Raw genomic sequence first — 22039 nt, forward strand, 5'->3', positions numbered from 1 at the left:
TATAAGGACAATGGATTTTCAATCTTTTAGAGTTTATTAACTACTCCCAAGAGCAATTGAAGTTGGCAAAGCTAGCCCTTCTCTCCTTGTTCAGGTTTGTTCATGGCTCTAGAGGTGGATGGCCTGCTCATTTTCCAATTCGTACCACTCAATTTCCAGTTTGGCCCACTCAATTTTCAGTTTGTCCCGCTCAATTTTCAGTTTGTCCCACTCATTTTCATGTTTGCCCGCTCAATTTCCAGTTTGACCCGCTGAAATTCTAGTTCTTCCCGCTCATTTTCATGTTTGCCCGCTCAATTTCCAGTTTGGCCCATTGAAATTCTAGTTCGTCCCGCTCATTTCCATGTTTGCTCACTCAATTTCCAGTTTGTCCCACTGAAATTCTAATTTGTCCCGCTCATTTCCATGTTTGCCCGCTCAATTTCCTGTTTGTCCTGCTCAATTTACAGTTTATCCTGCTCAATTTCCAGTTTGGCCCGCTCAATTTCCAGTTTGTCTCGCTCATTTTCCAGTTTGGCCCGCTCAATTTCTAGTTTGTCCCGCTCAATTTCCAGTTTGGCCCGCTCAATTTCCAGTTTATCCCGCTCAATTTCCAATTTGGCCCGCTCAAATTTTCAGTTTGGCCCGCTCAAATTCTAGTTTGTCTCGCTCATTTTCCGGTTTGGCCCGCTCAATTTCCAGTTTATGTTTATCAATAGCCCTTGACCTTGAGTCAAAAATTGAAATACGAAAAGATTTCACATACACCAAAGTTGGTTTTTACCTTATTTTAAAAATTTGTTTCTCCTCATTTCAATTATTAGTGGAACAAAAAATGATCTCAAATGTTTGGGGTGTGAATGCCATTTGCGGGGTCTACCGGGTTTCCTCGCTATTTCCTAGGTTGTCTTGTTTAATTTGTACGTTGCCTCGCTCAATTTCTAGCTTCCCTCGCTCACGATCAATTCGCTTCACTTCACGGTCATTTCCATGCATTTCACGGTCAATCTCGGCGATTCTGTTTTGATTACAGTCATTTCCATGCATTTTTACGGTCAATTCCCTTCACTTCACGGTCATTTCCATGCATTTCACGAGCAATCCCGGCGATTCCGTTTCATTTCACGGTCATTTCCATGCATTTCACGGTCAATCCCGGCAATTTCGTTTCATTTCACGGTCATTTCCATGCATTTCACGGTCATTTCCTTTCACTTCACGGTCATTTCCATGCATTTCATGGTCAATCCCAGTGATTCCATTTCATTTCATGGTCATTTCCATGCATTTCACGGTCAATTCCCTTCACTTCACGGTCATTTCCATGCATTTCACGGGCAATCTCGCCGATTCCGTTTCATTTCACAGTCATTTCCATGCATTTCACGGTCAATCCCGACGATTCCGTTTCATTTCACGGTCATTTCCATGCATTTCACAGTCATTTCCTTTCACTTCACGGTCATTTCCATGCATTTCACGGGCAATCTCGGCGATTCCATTTCATTTCACGATCATTTCCATGCATTTCACGATCAATCCCGGCGATTCCGTTTCATTTCACGGTCATTTCCATGCATTTCACAGTCATTTCCTTTCACTTCACGGTCATTTCCATGCATTTCACAGTCAATCCCAGTGATTCCATTTCATTTCACGGTCATTTCCATGCATTTCATGGTCACTTCCATACATTTCATGGTCATTTCCATGCATTTCATGGTCATTTTCCTTCATTTCACGGTTATTTTCATGCATTTCACAGTCATTTCCATGCATTTCCTGGCAATTCTCGAGACCTCAACCCAAGCCCAACTCAAGTTTTATCGAGTTGCTATTTGTATGGCCCAACCCCAAGACCAAACCCGATAAATCCTAACCAAGCCCAACCCAATGTCGGGTCGGTCACAGGTTGGTCGGGTTGAGCCCACCCAACTTTCAACCCTAAAATTATATATGGTACGTCAAGTAACTAATTTTGGTTTAGAAAATATATTTTTTATATGAATAAAGAAAGAAATGAAAAAAAAAAGAGAATTTTTTTTTATATGCTTATATTTACATATTTATATAAATATGTGTTAGAAAAAAATGTAGGTCGAATAAAATTCTCCATGTAAAAAAAAAAAAAGAGAGAGAAAAGAAAAGAAAAAAGAAAGTGCATAGGGATATGGTTTTAGCTACGGTTATAATCCGTAGCCATAAATCGGGGGTGGAACAGCAACTTGCGGTGGAACCATGGGATCTACGATTGATCGCCGAGCTACTGTTATAGCTACGGATTATAACCGTAGCTATATCCGTATCCCTGTTCGTACGCCATTACTATTCTGCTTGAACTCTGTCCACCGTTGAAACCCTTTTAGGGGCCACACAAGTTTCGGATCATTATGAAATTTGTTTTTCCTCTTCATCCAGGTCTTTGTGACCTTATGAATAGATTGGATGGAAAATAAATGTCATGGTGGGCCCTACAAAAGTTTCAACGATGAAAATCAATTTTCGGCTGCTTGTGTGGTGTGGCCCAGTTGATCTTTGGATATGATTTTATTTTTGTTGATAATGCTCCGAAATGATATCGAAATATGGATGAACATTGTGGATATAATAAATACATAGCTGTGGGCCATGTAACTTTGATCTCTTTTAAGCCGTTCGTAGAACTCTCAGTTGGAGTAGCGTCAGCGCTCGTCTTCGCAGTTAAAAGGAGGGGTAGTTTCGTCTTCAAAGTCCCTGTCCGCACGTGCTAGTCTAAGTTGGTCACTTAAGTTTGTAGTCCTTCATAAAAACCGCTGGGTAAAAGGTTTTGTCTACAGTGGTCATTTTCTCGTTATAACTTGCCTCAGATAAAAGGAGAGCACATCTGGTGTTACGCGTAGCGGGTGTTTCACTGACCGTGGGGCCCACCTTCGTGTATTTGTTATCCATCCACGCCGTCCATCGGTTTTTTCAGATCGCTTTAGGGGTTGATCCCATAAATGAAGCAGATAAATATCTCAAGTTGACTACACCAAAGGAAAGAGCGGTTGTTGACCATTGAAAACTTCTTATGGGCCACAAATGTTTCGGATCAAGATGATATCTGTGTTTTCCCTTCATCAACAGGTCCACTTGACTTTATCAACAGGTTGGATGTAAAATCAATATTATGGTGGGCCTCAGGACGTTTTTAATGGTGGCCGTTCACTGCCACTGCTTACTGCAATGTGGTCCATTTGTGATTTGGATCTGCTTTATGTTTGGGCCTGCGGCTCTGTTCGGTCCATGCCCCCGAAATGAGCCGAAAACTATGGACAGGTGACTTGGATATAAAGCACATACATCAAAGTGAGCCCTGCGGTTTACTTCATCCGCTGGCCGGATTGAGCCGCGTGAATGATGGCCCCTACTTTAGTAGGGCCACAGATAAATAACAACGATTATTGTTGAATCAGTGTCCTAAGGTGATTGGACATCTAATGAACGGTTAGAAATGAAAGATTCCAAGGTCAATAAGCAAATGTGATGAGACGTTGCGCAGGAGCCTGTCAGCTGCGGCCAGGGCTGTACACGAATTAGTTAGCTCGGTTAGCTTGTTCGACTCGACTCAACTCGACTCGAAAGCACAGTTCGACCTGGCTTGATACTGAGTTCGAGCCGAGTTAAGCTGATTTTTTTTAGCTTGAAAAAATTTCGAACCAAGTTCGAGCTTGCCTCGACTTGGATCGAACTCAACTCGATTCAAGCCTGTTCGGTGACTCAGTTACTTTGATATTGATATTGTTCACTGGTTGTTTTATGAAATGATCCAATAAAGTGCCGGTTGGTAGCAAGGAAGGTATATTTCATCAAACAAATACTATTTTTTTACTTTTTTTAATGTTGCTTATAAGGTATTTTATAAAATACATGTAAAACCATTACTACTGTTTTATATATTATGATTATTTGAAGGTGCAGTTCATGTGTTTGTGAAAATGCTTCACAGGTGAACTCGACTTGAACTAGCCCAAGATGCTGACTGAACTGAGCCGAGTTGGCCAATTAGGCTCGAGGACAGAGCCGAGCCGAGTTCAAGTTGAGGTCAGCTAGTGGCCGAGCTGAGTCAAGCTACGCCCAGCTCGACTCAAATTGACTCGTGTACACCTCTAAGTGCGGCCCCATCATCACCCAGTGCAACCTTTACGTACGGACATTTTGGCAAAATACTTTTGGGTGACTTGGATAGGAGCAAATTGAGGTAAGTAGGTCTACTTGGATAAAAATAAATAAAGTAGAATGAGTGAAATTAAAAATAAATGGAGGTATATGACGTTTGAGATGTGTCTGGAGGAAGTAAATAAATGTAAATTATATGAAATTGAAGTAAATGGAAATGTAAATGGAAACTTTTCTATAAGTGAGAATTTGAAAGTAAATGAGGTGAAATGTCTTTTTAATCTCTCATGGAGAGTTACGTGAGTAAACAAAGGTGTTGCTATACACATCTCTCTTACGTGCACCACTTCGATGATATTCCAAAATTATCCAATTATCAAGTACATTAATAAAATTATACTAAAAGAATGATCTAAACCATACAAAAGTTAGCCATTTAAATAAACGATTAAAAAGCATTGTCAACTTATTTATGATCCTTATGTTTATGTTTTACTCAAATATCACAATTTCTTTATTTTTTATTAAAGTAAATATTTTAATGCACTTATTACAATCATTCTATTAAATATTACACATGTACATTAAGTTATGATATTAAAACTTATTTAAGGTATCACATGTATTCTTATAAATATATTGAAAAATTCAAATATATTTCAGTTCCTCCCGTTTACTATTATCCAAACTAAATATTTGAATTTTAGATGCGTTTCATTTTCTGTCATCCAATCACAATTGAGCGGGTCTTTTATGTACTCCCAATTCATCCCATTCCGTTTTCCATTTATAAACTATTAATTGAACCCATAATTGGGACTAAATAGAGGTAAATGACATTTAAAGTGTGTTTGAATATCAATAAATGCATGAAAATGAAATGCAATGAAATTGGAGTAAATGTGCTCGCACATGAAATCCGGAGGATTTGGAAGTAAAATGAAGTGAAATGCCTTCTTGAACTATTTAGAGAGTCACATGAGTAAGCAAAAGCGTCGTTACATAAATTTTTTTTTGGATCAAGCTAATATTCATGTGGTCTCTTCATCCAAGCCTTTGTGACCTCGTCATCAAGTTGGATGACGAATAAACATCATAGTGGCCCCCATGAAGTTTTTAATGATGAGGATTCAATCAAAACCATTTCCCATGGTATGGCCCACCTAAGAGTTGGATCTGCTTCATTTTTTCATCATGCCCTAAATATAAGCTGTCAAAATGGATGGACAGTGTGGATGTAAGGCAAATACATTACAGTGGGCTCTATGGTTAGGGATCCAAAAGGGATCCACCCAGACCATGCTCGGCCCAAAGTGCAAAATGATTACGCAGGGAGTGATCCAAACTAATGTGGTCTGGCCCAAACATTGATCAAATCCCTATTCCCAAAGGTGAATGTTCCTAATCCATCAACTAATTAATCAACCCCACACACACATAAATAAAGAGGTCTCAAGTCAAGTCGATTAGACCATAAGCCAAGGTCCACAGAGCAGATAATTTTCAACTAATTAAGTGCACTTGAAATCTAACTTTTCTAATAGATTGGCTCAAATTGAGATTCACCAAGTGCAAAAATCTACCACATATATTTAACCATTTGATAGGACACATGATAGATAAACGTTCTAGTCATGATAAATATAACATACAAATATGGTCCCCTCGATGAAACTTGTGTGAACTTGTGTGATTTTTTTTGAGAAATCATCGTACGTGATGTGACTACAAAATCTGAATGGTCCACGTGAAGCAGCACCTCATGAAACCACTTGGGCCCAATTTTTACTTTGATCAAAAACTTTGGTGGGTCATGAAAAATGAAAACAGTTTCCTCCCTTGATTTGCATTTCTCTTTTCTATGGCCCACCAGAATTTTAGATCAAGGTGAAAATTTGTCTTCTTGGGTTTCATGGGATTCCACATCACATGGGCTGTTTAGATTAGATGCCCATGACACGTGTGCAAAGATGCGCTTGTGCATAGGTGCACAGGTGTGTGTTTATATATATATATGATTTTTTGCCAATGGTGATCCTATTAATAGACCAACATATTAGATGGATTGGATGGCTCATCGTTGGAAGTTATCCACTGGGTTAACCTGAACTTATAGTCCAGCCACTTTGACTTATACCTTCTCAATAAGAAGATATTTACAAACATAAAAACCAACGGTCTTGATGCAAGTTGCATGTGTTGCCTCATAGAAGATTTGAAAAATATCTACAAGAGGGAACACACATGTATACATATAAGTCAGGGTCGGCCAAACTAAAATGAAATGAGCTATAAAGACTAGCTTAAAATTCAATCAAATCCCTATTTTCACGGTTGGACTTTCCTAATCCATCCGTTGATCAGTAGGCTACACATGCATAAAAAGAGTACAGTTAAAAAAATGAAAACGACTACAAGATGCATGCATTGCCTAAGCAATGGATGGAACGGATATTTGTAGGATAGAACAAATTTATACATAAGTTCAGGTCGAGCCGGTCTAAGATAGGCCGGGTCAAGCTAAAATGACCTGGGTTCAAGTCCTTACCTCAGTGGTAGACTCTTAAGGAGTTTCAACACAAGTTCTTGGGTTTGATACCCATAGGTGGTGATATCCCACTACGGTGGGTGTGTGTGTGTGGGTGCATGTGTGAAAAAAAAGAAGAAGCTAAAATGAGCTGGGCTCACGCCTAGATTAATTGTGCAGCTTAAACAGCTCAAAATCCGGGCCAAAGCCAACCTCAAGACTAGCATATTAACGGTGTGGTCAGTACTCGATACTGTCAGTCAGCAACGATGGTTCACCAGGGCCTCTTTCCTCCTCCCTTTTCCGCTCACTCATAGGGGTCCAGACCCCCACAAATGGGGAGAGAGTCGATTGGACATTTAAGCCATTGATGGGAATTTCGCCTCCATTCGATCCCTAATTCTTATTCGCACCCCATATGATCGTGCTAGATGAATTGTGACCTCGCACGGTCGTGTTGTGTGAGCAACAATTGCTTTGTCACAGTACTGACTTATAGGCTAATGGGTCACACTCTGGCCAAGTATCCTACAAAGAGACTCCCCAGAGCTAGAAGTATTGAAGGAATGGCCTTAGAAATGGGCATATCATGACACCGTAAGATATCTCACAATTACAAGTGATGTTCACTGCGTTCGCTTGGGTGTGCATGGTCTCCGTCTTCTCCATAAAAGTAAAAGCACCATGAAAGTTGACTCTAGAAATTCAAGCCAATCCTACCATCATGTGTGGGTTATAAATAGAATTCAAAGGCGTTATAATGGTTATCCATTATTTTTTATCATGCGGTCCACCTAATAATTGTATAAGCTTGATTTTAGAGCAATAAAGAGAGTATAAAAATGAAGATGTCAAACAAATTCTAAATTTTTTTGAATGATTCAATCAAATTCAAAAAAATTCTTCCTTGTTTACTTCACACATCATTTAAAAAATAATACATATGAAATAGAATATCCAACACAATGACATGAGAAATTTTATCATTCCCATTTAGATTGAACTACATGGGTGTGCCTAAAATCATAATCAAGCACTGAACTCCCATCCATCCTTTTCAGAGCAAACCTCTCCACCAACACATAACAACCAAACTTCCTCCATTCCCTCTTCCCTCCAAATTCCTCCACCTTCTCTACCTTCACATCCCTTTCTTTCCCATCAATCCAACCTCCTTTACAAGCTTCCCATTTCATTCTATCCACAATTCCCATATTCAATCCCACACTCATCCTCTCTTCCATGCTAGTAAGCGGCCCACGCAACCACATCATCCCATCAACCACACCTGCATCCTCTTGCACGGTTTCTACCCCGAAAATTTTTGCCGACTCGCTTCGTATTGTCGCACTCACAACAACAACATTTCCTTCGTTCCCATCGTTCTCACATGTATGAATCTCTTCCCATAACCGCTCGAGGTGCATTTCATAGAACATAGACCTCTCCATTTGAAATTTTAAACTATATGCTTCCTTAATGAACATGAAAGGACAATACCATTTCCCCACAACAATGCTCGCCGAGCGCTTAGAAGAGATCGGGAAGTCGAATTCTGGTAGGCGCATGTGGAGAGCGGCGTTGGCGCCATGAGCTTCGCCTAGTTGGCGATGGACAGGAGTCCATGTGTAAATCTTCCAACCTTTTCTCCTCAGGAAAACTGGAGGGAACCCATCTGGAGCTACAGACTTAGCAATGTAGCCACCACTGCGGCAGCTGCGGATCTCTACCTGTTGATATACATCTCTGTGGTCGAAATCTTGTGGGTTTTTGTCTATGATGCGTCTGGAGAAACAGCAAGTGCCCACGTCCGCCTCCCTCGAGCATGTATGTGCTTTCCTGTAAGAGTTATTCCAAAGATAATCAATGTGTGCGCACTTACATTTTTTGGGCTGTCAATGGGCCGGGCTGGCCCAACGGCTTGGCCTGTTGGGTTTTGGGCCTAGCCCACTTAGGGTCAGGCATGGGGCTGAATAGTAGGGAGTAGGGCTGAAAGTCGACTTGGGTTGGTGCTCAACCTTATCCCAACCCCAGGTTCCTGTACCTCAACCCTAACTTAAGCCAACCCAATCTCGGATTGGGAATTCTCAAACCAAGCCCAACCCAAGTGGTCTCAGTCGGGCTGGTTAGTTTGGTCAAGTGGATACATGTTAATATTTTTGTTATCATGTTAGCCTACTATATTTCAATACACATCTTATTTTTTTGTACCTATGATTTTATTAATTATATATGTAGTTTAGTATAAAACACTTCATTTTCTTCTAAACAAATAAGCTAATATATAAGACATGCAGCTACTCTTTTAAAAGTCGTGTTGTGTAGCACACAATCTATTTGGGAGGGAGAAATCCAACATATCTTGTTACCTTGAGTCATTGGAAATCACATGACCAATAAAACCCGATGGCACTGGAATTTCATTTGCCTTCAAGACAGTTGATCTGCATTCAATTATAATTTATAACTTATATATCGATCGGGTTCAAGTTGGTTCAGGCAACCTGAGATCTTAACTCGAGCCCAACTCAAGTTTTATTGGGTTGGTATTTGTATAACCCAAGCTTGAAACTGAAGCCGATACATCATGCCCTAGCCCAACCCAATGTCAGATTGGTCACGGGTCGGGTTGAACCTGCCACTTTCAGCCCTGGTAGGGAGGCAGATTGAGTGGTGTAAGCACACACCGGAGGGGGGGCGGGGGGCGTTGATGTCAAAGTTATGTGGGCTCCACCATGATGTATGTGTTATATCCACATCGTCCATCCATTTTGAGATATCATTTTAGGGCAAAAGTCCAAAAATTAGGCAGATCCAAATCTCAAGTGAACCACACAATAGAATGTAGTAGAGATTGAATACATATCACTGAAAACTTCTCCCAAGCCTCAGAAGTTTTGGATCAAGCTGATATTTGTGGTTTTACTTCATCCAGGTATCTAGGTCAGTGTGACCTGGAGCATAGATTGGATGGCAAATAAACATTATGGTGGGCCCGAGGAAGGTTTCAACAGTGTGCATCATTATCCCATTGCCTTTTGTGGCGTGGTGCACTTGAGATTTGGATAATGGGTTTCAATGGCCAGATTTGGGCCAGAAAAATCAGAATTTTGAATAGGGTTAGCCTGACTGCTCAGCCCAAAACAGTTCAAAATACAGGCCAAGAGTTATCCTAGGCCCAGCTCGTTGGCAGCCCGTATCTGCTTCATTTTTAGGCTCATGTCTTAAAATTATCTCTCAAAAGGGATGGATGGAACACACACCATGGTTGGGCCCACATAACTTTGCCAGGTCAACACACCACCTGCTTAAGAATAATAAGCCCGATGGCAGTGCCAGGGCATGGGTCCGACCTAAGACATTCAAAATTTGAAACATCACAGCCATCAAAAGGATGGTTAAACAGAATGGTCAAAAATCAAAGGCCAACTCAACTCAGATGGTTAATATCATCTTCTCAGTGAATTTTCTACATTATGCTCCATTGCAGTTGGGTTAGCCATTCAGACAGTTTGGATTGCTGTACCATTATGCCACGTGTATGGTTGAAGAGTCATCATTAAAATTTTCAAATGGTGCCAAAATAGAAGAAGAACAAGAAAGTAGAAAGATTGCCCACGAGTTGTATGGACGGCCCTGATTGACAGATGCATTGCTCATTTGTCCAAACACAACAGTTGTTTCTAATATAACTCTTGAAGGGTGTAAATTATAAATATTAACTGATGGCTAATGAAATCAGATTAATATTTAGTATGCATAAACGTTCACCTACAACATGTAGCCCCAGTTTTTCCCGCCAAAGTATCACCTGAGCAGTAAAATCCAACCCATCTAAAATGTGGGGCCCACTATAAAGACTACTTGTCCTAAAAATGGACTCGAATTCGGTAGTGACCCCTCTAGGAAGGGTGTAGGTGTGGGCCCACCGTGATGTATTTTTTTTTAAAAATCCACGCCATCTATCCGTTTTTCCAGCTCATTTTAGCGCATGAACCCAAAAAGGTGGCAGATCTAAATCTCAGGTGGACCACACTACATAAAACAGTGGTGACTAAATGACTACCGTTAAAAACTTCTTGGGGCTCACAAAAGTTTTAGATAAAGCTGATATTTATGTTTTCCCATCATCCACGTTTATGTGATCTAATCAATGGTTGGACAGTAAATAAACATTACAGCTGGTCCTATAGGAAGTTTTAAATGGTCAGTGTTGAATTACCACTTTTTCCTGTAGTGTGGTCCGCCTAAGATTTGGGTCTACCTCAATTTTCAGTTCGTGCCCTAAAATGACATGGAAAAATGGATGGACGGCGTGGATTAAAAAAAATACATCATGCTATGGCCCAGAGCTATTCCAACTTAAAGGGGTCACTACCCAATCCGAGTCCCTCGGAAACCATTCCCATCCACTGATTAGGTTGTCCACACCTATACACGGAATCATACCATCATCATCCATTTTTTTTCTCTGACCGTGTGGCCCACCTGATGCTTGGATCAACCCCCTCCCCCCTCTGCAGTGATGATCTTCATGGTAAAATCCAAAAAGAGAAAAAAAAAAAGAAGAAGAAGAAGAAATTAAAAAGCTACAATGAAATCTAAGATGAAAGAGATTTTACCCTTTGAATTTCGCATCTGCATTTATAACATAGTACCGATTAGAAGACAATGGCTGATCAAGAACTGGAATGAAGAGGGCCTTGTTGGAGACAATAGTAACCTTCTGCTGTACGGGATGTTGTATGTATTCGACGGTGAGGATCTTATTCTGAGGAAACGGGAGGCTCTTAACACGATCACTTCTACAAGTTCCCCAACAACACGTCCTCTCCGCCTCTGATTCTTCATCCATGTACGTTAGATAACCCGAATTCGGGCCTTCCGGCGGTGGCTCAGTGGCCGCTCCTGGAGATTTTGTGTAGATCGAACGAGGCCGTGTCACATACATTTTTTTCTCTTCTTTCTTTTTCTTCTTTTGTTTAGCTACTTCAATCTAAAAAAGACTCTTCTCAGGTCGTCTTGTGAGAGGTAAATCCTCCACTGAACTTTTGACGAAATTCATGGTGGGGCCCACAGTTGGATTATTGAGCAGGAGCTCTGAGTGGCTTCCTGGCTACCGTGATGTATGGGTTTATCCACACCGTTCATCCATTTCGTTGCGGGGTTTTACAGAATAAGACCAAAAGTTAGGTAGATTCCAAGACTCAATTGAGCCACACCTTAAGAAGCAGCAGTGATGATGATGCTCGCTGTTCAAACTTTCTTAGGACCCACTGAATATCAGCTCGATTCAAAACTTCTGTGGCCCCAAGAAGTTTTCAATGGTAAGAGTTTAATCCCCAATGTGTGGTCCACCTTTTTCTTGGATCTGCCTCAGTTTTGATGCTATATCTTGAAATAACAGGAAAAAATAGATGAACTGTGGGGATAAAACCCCTTGTATCACGACTGTTGTAGAGTGGGTCGCAGACAATTACATGGTCAAGATGGATCAGAAAAGGCCCGGTCAACGACAGAAGTGATCCAGACCATCGAACCTTAAATCGGGCGTATCTTGCAATCCGGAATGAGTTATCTGACGTAAAATATATGATTTTGGGGTAGAACGAGCTACTGAAGCCAACCAACCCTGCTATGCCGGGTTGCGCAGCCCGGAATTGCGAAAAACCCCTGGATTGATGGTCGTTTCCCTGTTTTAATTTCGTTTTTACTATAAATAGTAAGTTTTAGTTTGATTATAACTCTTCATCCGTCGGGCTTTAGGAGTTGCGCCCAACGTGAAAAGAGCTTAGAATAATTAGGAGAACGGTTTGGTAAAGCCAAATAGGACACTTACTATTTTTGGCCGAAAACCTTGCGCACTAGTAGACATCACGACCGTCTATAAATAGTAAGTTTATTATTTATGGTAAGTCGCGGATTCTAAGAGTTTGAGTTGTAGTTTGCTTCTAATTTCTTTCCCATTGCTTGGTAGCCCTATTTAAAGGGTTGTGAACTCGTTTTTATTCATCAATTAATCAATTTCGAATTTATTAGAATTTATTTCTTTTTTCTGCTTTCTTTTCCTCGTGGATTCGAGAAGTCTCTGTGAGGAGTTCAGAGAAGCTCCGTGGATTCGGGGTAGTTATCCTCATCACGTTCATCCCTGCGTCAACGGTGGCCACTCAGTGCCCCTGCCCTTTGGAATGGGTAAGTGTAGTGAGCAACTAGTTTGGTAGCCATCCTAATAGTAATGGATGGATAATGCAAAAATAAGAAATAAAAAATCTCTTGAAACATCATAGCTGGCGTTGAGAGTGACTGGCCTCAACTTGACGTGGCTTGCAGCTGGACTTCTCTGACTAGCATGACAGATGGGAGCGGATTAGGTGAGACCCCTTACTGCAGGGAAACGGATTGGCCACTCTCGCTGGTCGGTTCTCTGTGGACCCCACCATGATGTATGTGTTTCATCCATGCCGTCCATCTATTTTTCTAGATCATTTTATGTTATGAAATAAAAAATGAGGTATATACCACTCTCAAGTTGACCACATTACAGGAAAAAGTGTTTAATGAACATCGACCGTTAAAAACTTTTTGGGGGCCCATAAAAGTTTTGGATCAAGCTGATCTTTGTTTTTTCCCTGCATCTGTGTCTGTATGACCTAATCAATAGATGGGATGTCAAATAAACAGTACAATGGGGCCTTAGGAGGATTCTAATGGTGGAATCCAATCACTATTGTTTTCCTTTGGTGTGGTCCACCTTAGATTTATATCCCTCTCATTTTGGGATAAAGTACTAAAATGATCCGTAAAAATGGATGAAACACATACATCATGGTGGGCCTACATAGCACCGACCACCAGCCAATGGGCTGGTGGCAGGGGGAGTAGCCAATCCGTTTCCTCACCCTGGGGCTTACAGTGATGTATGTGCCTTAAATCCTTACCATCCAATCGTATTGAAAGATCTTTTTAGTGGATGATCCAAAAATGAAGTAGATTCAAATCTTATGTGGACCATACTAAAGGAAATAATAGTGATTGAATTCCCACCATTAAAAACTTCATGGGGCCACTGAAATGTTTATTCATACATCTTGATAAGGTAACAAAGATTTGGATGAAGAGACCACACAAATATCAGCTTGATCCAAAACTTTTGTGGCCCATTAGAAGTTTTTAATGGTCAATTACCGCTTATTCTTGTATTATGGTCCACCTTAGATTTGGATTTGTTTCAATATTGATGGACGGCGTGGATTTAGTCACACACGTTTCAATGGGTCCTTAGAGTCTCACCCTGGTGGATTCAGGGTCTTACCTAATCTGCTCCATAAGAAATGATGCTATTAACTCTCAAAGTCCAACCGGTTGGACCTAGGGATGCACATCGACCCGTTGGAATGTGTAACCGGACCGGAACCGTTGGATCAATCCGGTTTGGTCCGGTTCTAAGGTGCTAATGGTCCGGATTCAGTTCCAAAATTTTCAAAAACGTTGATTACGGATCGGTTTCGGTTTAGGACCCTGTAGAACCGAATTGAACCATTGAATCGAATCGTAGATCCGAACCGTGGATCCAAACCGTTACACAAATCATAGATCCGAATCGTGGATCGAAACTGTGGATTCGAACTTTCGTTTAAAATAAAAAATAAAAAACCCTAAGTTCCCTGTATTATGTTTGTTTGTGTATTTACAACTAATAAAAATTTTCCTTTCTTCTTTGAATTTAGAACCCATCATGATTTTTAGCTAGCATTCACTGCATTATGCTTGTTTGTGTATTTTCACTAAAATTTCTTATATCATTATGCTATTATACTTTGTAAGTCCTCATTACAAAACACTGCTACTCTAGGATAGGGTATCCAAATTAAAAGCATTTCTGAGATTTTTCTTTATAATTTAAGGGGACATATGAAAATAGAAAATAAAGAGAAGCTCATCCGCACAATCCTTTCTATCGGAAGTCAGGTCCTTGAGTTTGTAGGAGTGGAGCCCATGTTTGGTGATCGGACGATGGGGATCCCTTCATGGATGCTCTCACGTAGGAAGATCTTATTTTAAAATCAAGGTGGGACATTTATTCCCGATAAAGAAGCGGATTAGGAGGCACCCGAGTAACACATTAGTGGGTGTTTCCCTCACTGTGGGGCCCACTTTGATGTATGTGTTGCACATCCATGCCGTCCACAGGAAACAATTCTCATTGAACACCCACTATTAAAAACTTCTTAGGTCCCACCGTAATTGGGCTGGAGTTTAAAAAGCCCAGAACCGTGGAACCGATCTGGAATTGAACTGGTTTTCACGGTCCGGTTCCAGTTTGGTTCTAGGGTGCTAACAGTCTGGTTCCGGTTCCAAAAATCCTAGAACCGTAGGGAACGGTTCAGTTCTGGTTTCACCCCAAAACCGGACTGAACCGAACCGTGTGCACCCCTGGTTGGACCTCCAACCACATTTACCATTAATATTATGGTCGCGATTGCGTCCAACCCTGTCTGGGCAAGGCTCTGTAGGGGCCACCATGATGTAAGTGTTTTATCCATGCCGTTCATCACTTTTCTTAGATTATTTTAAGATATGATCCAAAAAATAAAGCGCTTTCTCATATCGTTTTAAGATATGACCACACCAAAAGAAGCTGCAGGGATAATGACATCCACTGTTTAAACCTTTCTAAAGGCCACAGTGATATTTATTTATTTATTTATTATTTATTTATAATCCAACCTATTTATAAGGTCATGCAGACGTGGATGAAGTGAAAAAACGAATATCAGCTTGATCCGAAACTTACCCATCTCCCAAGAAGTTTTTAATGGTGTACGTTCAATCCCCACCTTGTGATCCACTTAAGACCTGTACCTGCCTCATATTTTGTCTCATACTATAAAATGATTTGAGAAAAACAATGATCTGAGAAAAACGATGAACGGTGTGGATAAAACACTCACATCACGGTAGCCCCACGGAGCCCTGCCCGGACGGGTTGGACGCAATGGGCATCCTAATGTAATGGTAATAAACAAGACTTAAACAAAGAAAGGAAGGAAGGCTCAGGTAGGCCTACCTTGGTGTATATGTGAAATCTGAAATTGGATTGCACATTGAGTTACTCAGTAAACTTTGATCGTACTGAGTAAACTCTGTTGGACCCACTTTGAGTGTATGTGGTTTATCCACACCATTCATCCATTTTTCCAGCTCATTTTAACGGTGGAGGCCAAAATTGAAGCATATCTAAGCTCAAGTGGACTACACCATGAAAAAGTGTTGGCCGCACCTTCTTTAATAACAATGAAAAAGTGTCACGTGCCTGTATCAGATATGGAACATTTAGTAAAAAGTTAAAAATTCACTATACAAAATGATGATTTTACCTTTTACATTGTAAATCTAATGCTTAACACACTTACATGGCTCTTTTTCATTAGTGCTAGATGCCATCGGTGTCCTTTTAAAATTGCCTACAGGCTCTAGGTATCTAGCAGCTGCCATAGGGTTGAGCCTGGCCTTGAGTCTTTCACCTGATCAATACTCAATCTGGCTTGGACCTAGCACATTAAGACCCATCAGCCCAGAAATACAATTAAGAAGGATGCATTGAAATATTTTTACCAAATCAGGTTCTCAAATGATTTAACTCCCATGCAAACTAACCATCATCATACACGCGACATTAAAACAACGGATCAGATTAGGTTATAAAGTAGGCCATACATAAATGACCCAAAAAGTAAAAAAATGAAGGTGTTGGAACCAATCAAATTCTAAAAATTTCTTCCTTTTTCACACATCATTTAAAAAATAATACATATGAAATAGAATATCCAACATAATGACATGAGAAATTTTATTATTCCCATTTAGATTGAACTACATGAGTATGCCTAAAATCATAATCAAGCACTGAACTCCCATCCATCCTTTTCAGAGCAAACCTCTCCACCAACACATAACAACCAAACTTCCTCCATTCCCTCCTCCCTCCAAATTCCTCCACCTTCTCTACCTTCACATCCCTTTCTTTCCCATCAATCCAACCTCCTTTACAAGCTTCCCATTTCATTCTATCCACAATTGCCATATTCAATCCCACACTCATCCTCTCTTCCATGCTAGTTAGCGGCTCACGCAACCACATCATCCCATCAACCACACCTGCATCCTCTTGCACGGTTTCTACCCCGAAAATTTTCGCCGACTCGCTTCGTATTGTCGCACTCACAACAACAGTATTTCCTTCGTTCCCATCGTTCTCGCATGTATGAATCTCTTCCCACAACCTCTCGAGGCGCATTTCATAGAACATGGACCTCTCCATTTGAAATTTTAAACTATATACTTCCTTAATGAACATGAAAGGACAATACCATTTCCCCACTACAATGCTCGCCGAACGCTTAGAAGAGAGCGGGAAGTCGAATTCTGGTAACCGCACGCGGAGAGCGGTGTTAGCGCCATGAGCTTCGCCTAGTTGGCGATGGACAGGAGTCCGCGTGTAAATCTTCCAACCTTTTCTCCTCAGGAAAAATGGAGGGAACCCGTCTGGAGCTACAGACTTAGCAATGTAGCCACCGCTGCGGCAGCAGCGGATCTCTACCTGTTGATATACATCTCTGTGGTCGAAATCTTGTGGGTTTTTGTCTATGATGTGTGTGCAGAAACAGCAAGTGCTCCCGTCCACCTCCCTTGAGCATGTATGTGCTTTTCTGTAAGAGTCATTCCAAAGTTAATCAATGCGTATGCACTTATATTTTTTGGGATGCCAATGGGCCGGGCTGACCCATGGGCTTTTGGGCTTGGCACATTTGGGGTCGAGCATGGGGCTGAATAGTAGGGAGGCAAATCGAGTGGTGTAAGCACACACCCCACCAGGGTGGTGTGTTGATGTGGCAAAGTTATGTGGGCTCCGCCATGATGCATGTGTTATATTTACATCGATCCATTCATTTTGAGATATCATTCTAAGGCATGAGCTAAAAAACGAGGGATATCAAAAGCTCAAGTGAACCATGCAACATAATGCAGTGGAGACTGAACTGGAAGTTCTGGATCAAGCTGATATTTGTGTTTTTCTACTTCATCCAGGTCTATATGACTTGGAGTACAGATTGGATGGCAAATAAACATTATGGTTGGACAGTAAATAGACATTACTGCTGGTCCTGGTAAGTTTTAAATGGTCAGTGTTGAATCACCACTGTTTCTTGTAGTGTGGTCCGCCTAAGATTTGGGTCTACCTTAATTTTCAGCTCATGCCCTAAAATGACATGGAAAAATGGATGGACGGAGTGGATTTAAAAAAAAGTACATCATGGTATGGCCCAGAGCTATTCCAACTTCAAAGGGGTCACTACCCAATCCATTGATTTGGTTGTCCACACCCATACGCGGAATCATACCATCACCATCCATATTTTCCTCTGACTGTGTGGCCCACCCGATGCTTGGATCAACCCCCTCCCCCTTTGCAGTGATGATCTTCATGGTAAAACCCAAAAAGAGAGAAAAAAAGAAGAAGAAGAAGAAAAAAGCTACAATGAAATCTTAGATGAAAGAGATTTTACCCTTTGAATTTCGCATTTGCATTTATAACATAGTACCGATTAGAAGACAATGGCTGATCAAGAACTGGAATGAAGAGGGCCTTGTTGGAGACAATCCTAACCATCTGGCATTCGGGATGTTGTATGTATTCGACGGTGAGGATCTTATTGTGAGGAAATGGGAGGCTCTTAAGACGATCACTTTTACAAGTTCCCCAACAGCACGCCCTCTCCGCCTCTGATTCTTCATCCATGAACGTTAGATAACCCGAATTCGGACCTTCCGGCGGTGGCTCAAGTGCCGCATCTGGAGATTTTGTGTAGATTGAAAGAGGCCGTGTCACATACATTTTTTCTTTCTTTCTTTCTTCTTCCTTCGTTTAGCTTCTTCAATCTAAAAAAGACACTTCACAGGTCGTCTTGTGAGAGGTGGAGTCCTCCACTGATCTTTTGACTAAATTCATGGTGTGGGGCCCACTGTTGGATTATCGAGCCGGTGGATTACGTCCTACGCTGCTCGTCTCATGCTGAGAACGGGCAGGAGCTCTGAGTGGCCTCTGCCTACCGTTATGTATAGGTTTTATCGACACCGTTCATCCATTTCCTTGTGGAGTTTTATAGATTAAGACTAAAATTTAAACAGATCCAAGACTCAAGTGAGCCACAACTTAAAAAGCAGCAGTGATAATGATACTCACTAGTCAAACTTTCCTAGGGCCCCTTGAATATCAGCTCGATCAAAAACTTCTGTGGCCCCAGGAAGTTTTTAATGGAAAGAGATTAATCCCCATTGTGTGGTCCACCTTTGTCTTGGATGTGCCTAAGTTTTGAGCATATATCTTAAAGTGATAGGGAAAAATAGATGAACGGTGGGGATAAAACCCCTAGATCACGGTGGCCACTCGGTGCCCCTGCCCTTCGGAACGGGCAGGTGTAGTTTGGTAGCCCACCTAATGGGTGGATAATGCCAAAATAATAATAATAATAATAATAAAATCTCTCGGAACATCATAGCTGGCGTTGAGAGTGACTCGCCTCAAGTTGACCTGGCTTGCCGCTGGACTTCTCTGACTGGACGCGGATTGCGTCCTACCCCCGCCCGGACAGTAATCCGTCCGGGCAGAACGGATTGGCTACTCCCCTCGACACCAGCCAATGGCTGGTAGTCGGTGCTATGTGGGCCATAGCATGATGTATGTGTTTCATCCATTCCATCCATCTATTTTTACAGATCATTTTACGGTGTAAGTACAAAAATGAGATATATCCAAATCTCTAGTGGACCACATTATAGGAAAAAGTGTTGAATGAGAGTCGACCATTAAAAACATTTTGGGGGCCATAAAAGTTTTGGATCAAGCTGATATTTGTTTTTTCTCTTAATCTGGGCCTGTATGACCTAATCAACATATTGGATGTCAAATAAACAGTATAGAGGGCCATAGGTGGATTTTAATGGTTGATATCCAATCATTTTTTTTTTCATGTGGTGTGGTCCACCTGAGATTTATATCCCCTTATTTTTGGGATCAAGCAATAAAATGATCTGTAAAAATGGATGAACGGAATGGATGCAATACATACATCATGGTGGAGCCCACAGAGCACTGACCACCAGCCACGGAGCTGGTGTCAGGGGGAGTAGCCAATCCGTTTCCCTGTGGGGTATCTTGAGAAAGATGAAAATGGTTAAGGTCATGGTAGCTTCATTAACATCTTTACTTTCATATTTCTATCTTATACGAACCTTTTAATTTATCTTTACATTGTATCTTTGCTTCATATCATAGAGCTTATAATTTTTCTATAGGTTGTGGGAGCATATTTCGAGAAGATTGGGTCAAAATCTTTTGCAGTTTATTCAATTGCTGTGAGGGATGCAGAGAATAAGACTTGGTTTGTGAAAAGAAGGTACTTCTCTTTTGAAATACTTTTATCTTAGCTATGTATATCGTAGGTCGAGAAAATTTTTTGTCCTCTAGCATACCTTCTGACCACCGTTCTTTTCTCATCAATCCTGTTGGTAGTCAAATATTTTCTAAAATCCATGGGACTAAGAGTCTAAGACAGTTCCTAGAGTGTCTTTCTGCATCAGAATGGAGAGTTCTACATTTGGGAATTTCGACTGATATTTTATGACTTATTGTCTGCAGATACAGAAACTTTGAGCGACTCCATCCGCATCTTACAGATATACCCAATTATACATTACATTTGCCTCCAAAGAAGTTTCTTTCATCAAGTATCGAGGATTCTTTTGTTCACCAGTGGTGTATTCTGCTTGACAAATATTTGCAAGTGTGATATAGTTGCCCTGCTTTGCATTCCTTTGATTGTGTATCGGTTCTGTCAGGCTGCTTTCTGATATGTTCTTTCTTTCAAGATCTTTTTAAGTGTTAGCTCAAAGGTATGCAGCCATTCAACATGTTGATTTCTGCAATCCTTAGTCCTGTCACTTCTGGTGGACATGCACATGTTTGTATCTTTAGGCACATTTAGGTTCTTTTAAACATGAACAATAGTTGCCACCCTCTAATCCTTTATATTGTTTTATTTTGAAGAATTATGCTTTTGGAAAATCTACCTTAGTGATGAAGACATTGGCGGGTATGTGTTTCTCCTTGGTTGCTTTCAATTATTTCCATTTGTCTATTTTCCATTCAGCATTTTATATTATGTCTATTCCTCTGTAGAGCTTCACTAAGCCCATACGCATGTACTAGAAATGCCATCTATACTCCACCATATGTGCCACTATGGCCGGAAGATGCAATATTCAAATCATGAAATACGTGGGTCTAACTAAGGTGTACCAAAACGGTTACGTTTTGGCCGTAACGACTGATTTGTACTAGTAATGGCCATGGCCATTATGCGATATGGGCCCGAAGCGAGGTGTATGAGAAAAAAGGAACCACAATGGCCGTTACAGTCCCCATATCGGCTGTTACAGGTTTTTCTAGAGAAGCTCAATTCCATTTACCTTTTTATGTGTTTTTATGTTAGATGATGAGTTTATAGGTCTGAATCTTTCAAATTCACTTGTGTTTTAATCCAAAACACCAATTTCTTCACTGGAATCTGAAATTGCGGTAATGAGCCGCAATGCGTCTAAGTGCGGAATATGACGAAGTTATATAATATAGACTAAGTCCTAGAAGGGGGTGATTAGGATCAATTAAAAATTATACCAATTTAAAATTCTAATTGCCTAACTTAAAATGATTTGCAATAAAACTAAGCAAGGCAATATAACTCTAAAAGCTTCCAAGCCAATAGAGGGTCCAATCACATAGGTCAGATATGCAAGATAAGTAATTAACTTATATAAGACTGTATATGAGTGTGTGGGATGTGATTTTTGTCAATCCTAAACATTCATCTAATCATACATTACAATTAAACATTCAAGACACATAAACATAATTAAATAAATGCGCAAATAACAATCCCAAACACGATCATATATAGTGGTTCGGTTATGTGCCTACTCGACTCCCGGCATCCACACTCAATACCAGAGTACACCGGATTTCATTACCTAAGGTTTAAAATCAGGTTCACCTCAAACCTTTATAGCCCTACGCAATGACTCTACAATTTATGCCCTACACAAGATCAAATATCATAATTCCTAAACTTAAAGTTTAGGCCACATAGGCCAAGGTCTTACTCTCGAACCCGAGATTTATGCTCTTCACATGAACAAGGGTCCTACTTCCGAACTCGATAATTTAGGCCACATAGGCCAAGGTCCTAATCCCGAACCTTCATTTAGGCCCACCGACCAAGGTCTTAATCCCGAACCTTCGTTTAGGCCCACTGGCCAAGGTCCTAATCCTGAACCTTC

The 22039-nt window shown here is 40.8% G+C and overlaps 2 protein-coding genes across 2 annotated transcripts; both read right to left on the reverse strand.

Moving 5' to 3' along the window:
* Positions 1-7494: 7494 nt before the first annotated feature.
* On the reverse strand, positions 7495-12070 carry LOC131257970 (uncharacterized). The gene is made up of 2 exons (XM_058258965.1): positions 11266-12070; positions 7495-8482 (listed from the first exon to the last, which is right to left on the reverse strand). The coding sequence occupies exons 1-2, from the start codon at positions 11592-11594 to the stop codon at positions 7627-7629; spliced, it is 1185 nt and encodes a 394-aa protein (XP_058114948.1). The 5' UTR covers positions 11595-12070; the 3' UTR covers positions 7495-7626.
* Positions 12071-16408: 4338 nt separating this feature from the next.
* LOC131257971 (uncharacterized) lies at positions 16409-18574 on the reverse strand. Its single transcript, XM_058258966.1, has 2 exons — positions 18211-18574; positions 16409-17352 (listed from the first exon to the last, which is right to left on the reverse strand). Exons 1-2 carry the CDS (start codon positions 18537-18539, stop codon positions 16497-16499), a joined length of 1185 nt encoding a protein of 394 aa, XP_058114949.1. The 5' UTR covers positions 18540-18574; the 3' UTR covers positions 16409-16496.
* Positions 18575-22039: the final 3465 nt, after the last annotated feature.

This window comes from Magnolia sinica, chromosome 10 (assembly GCF_029962835.1).
Source record: "Magnolia sinica isolate HGM2019 chromosome 10, MsV1, whole genome shotgun sequence".
NCBI classification, from domain to species: Eukaryota; Viridiplantae; Streptophyta; class Magnoliopsida; order Magnoliales; family Magnoliaceae; genus Magnolia; species Magnolia sinica.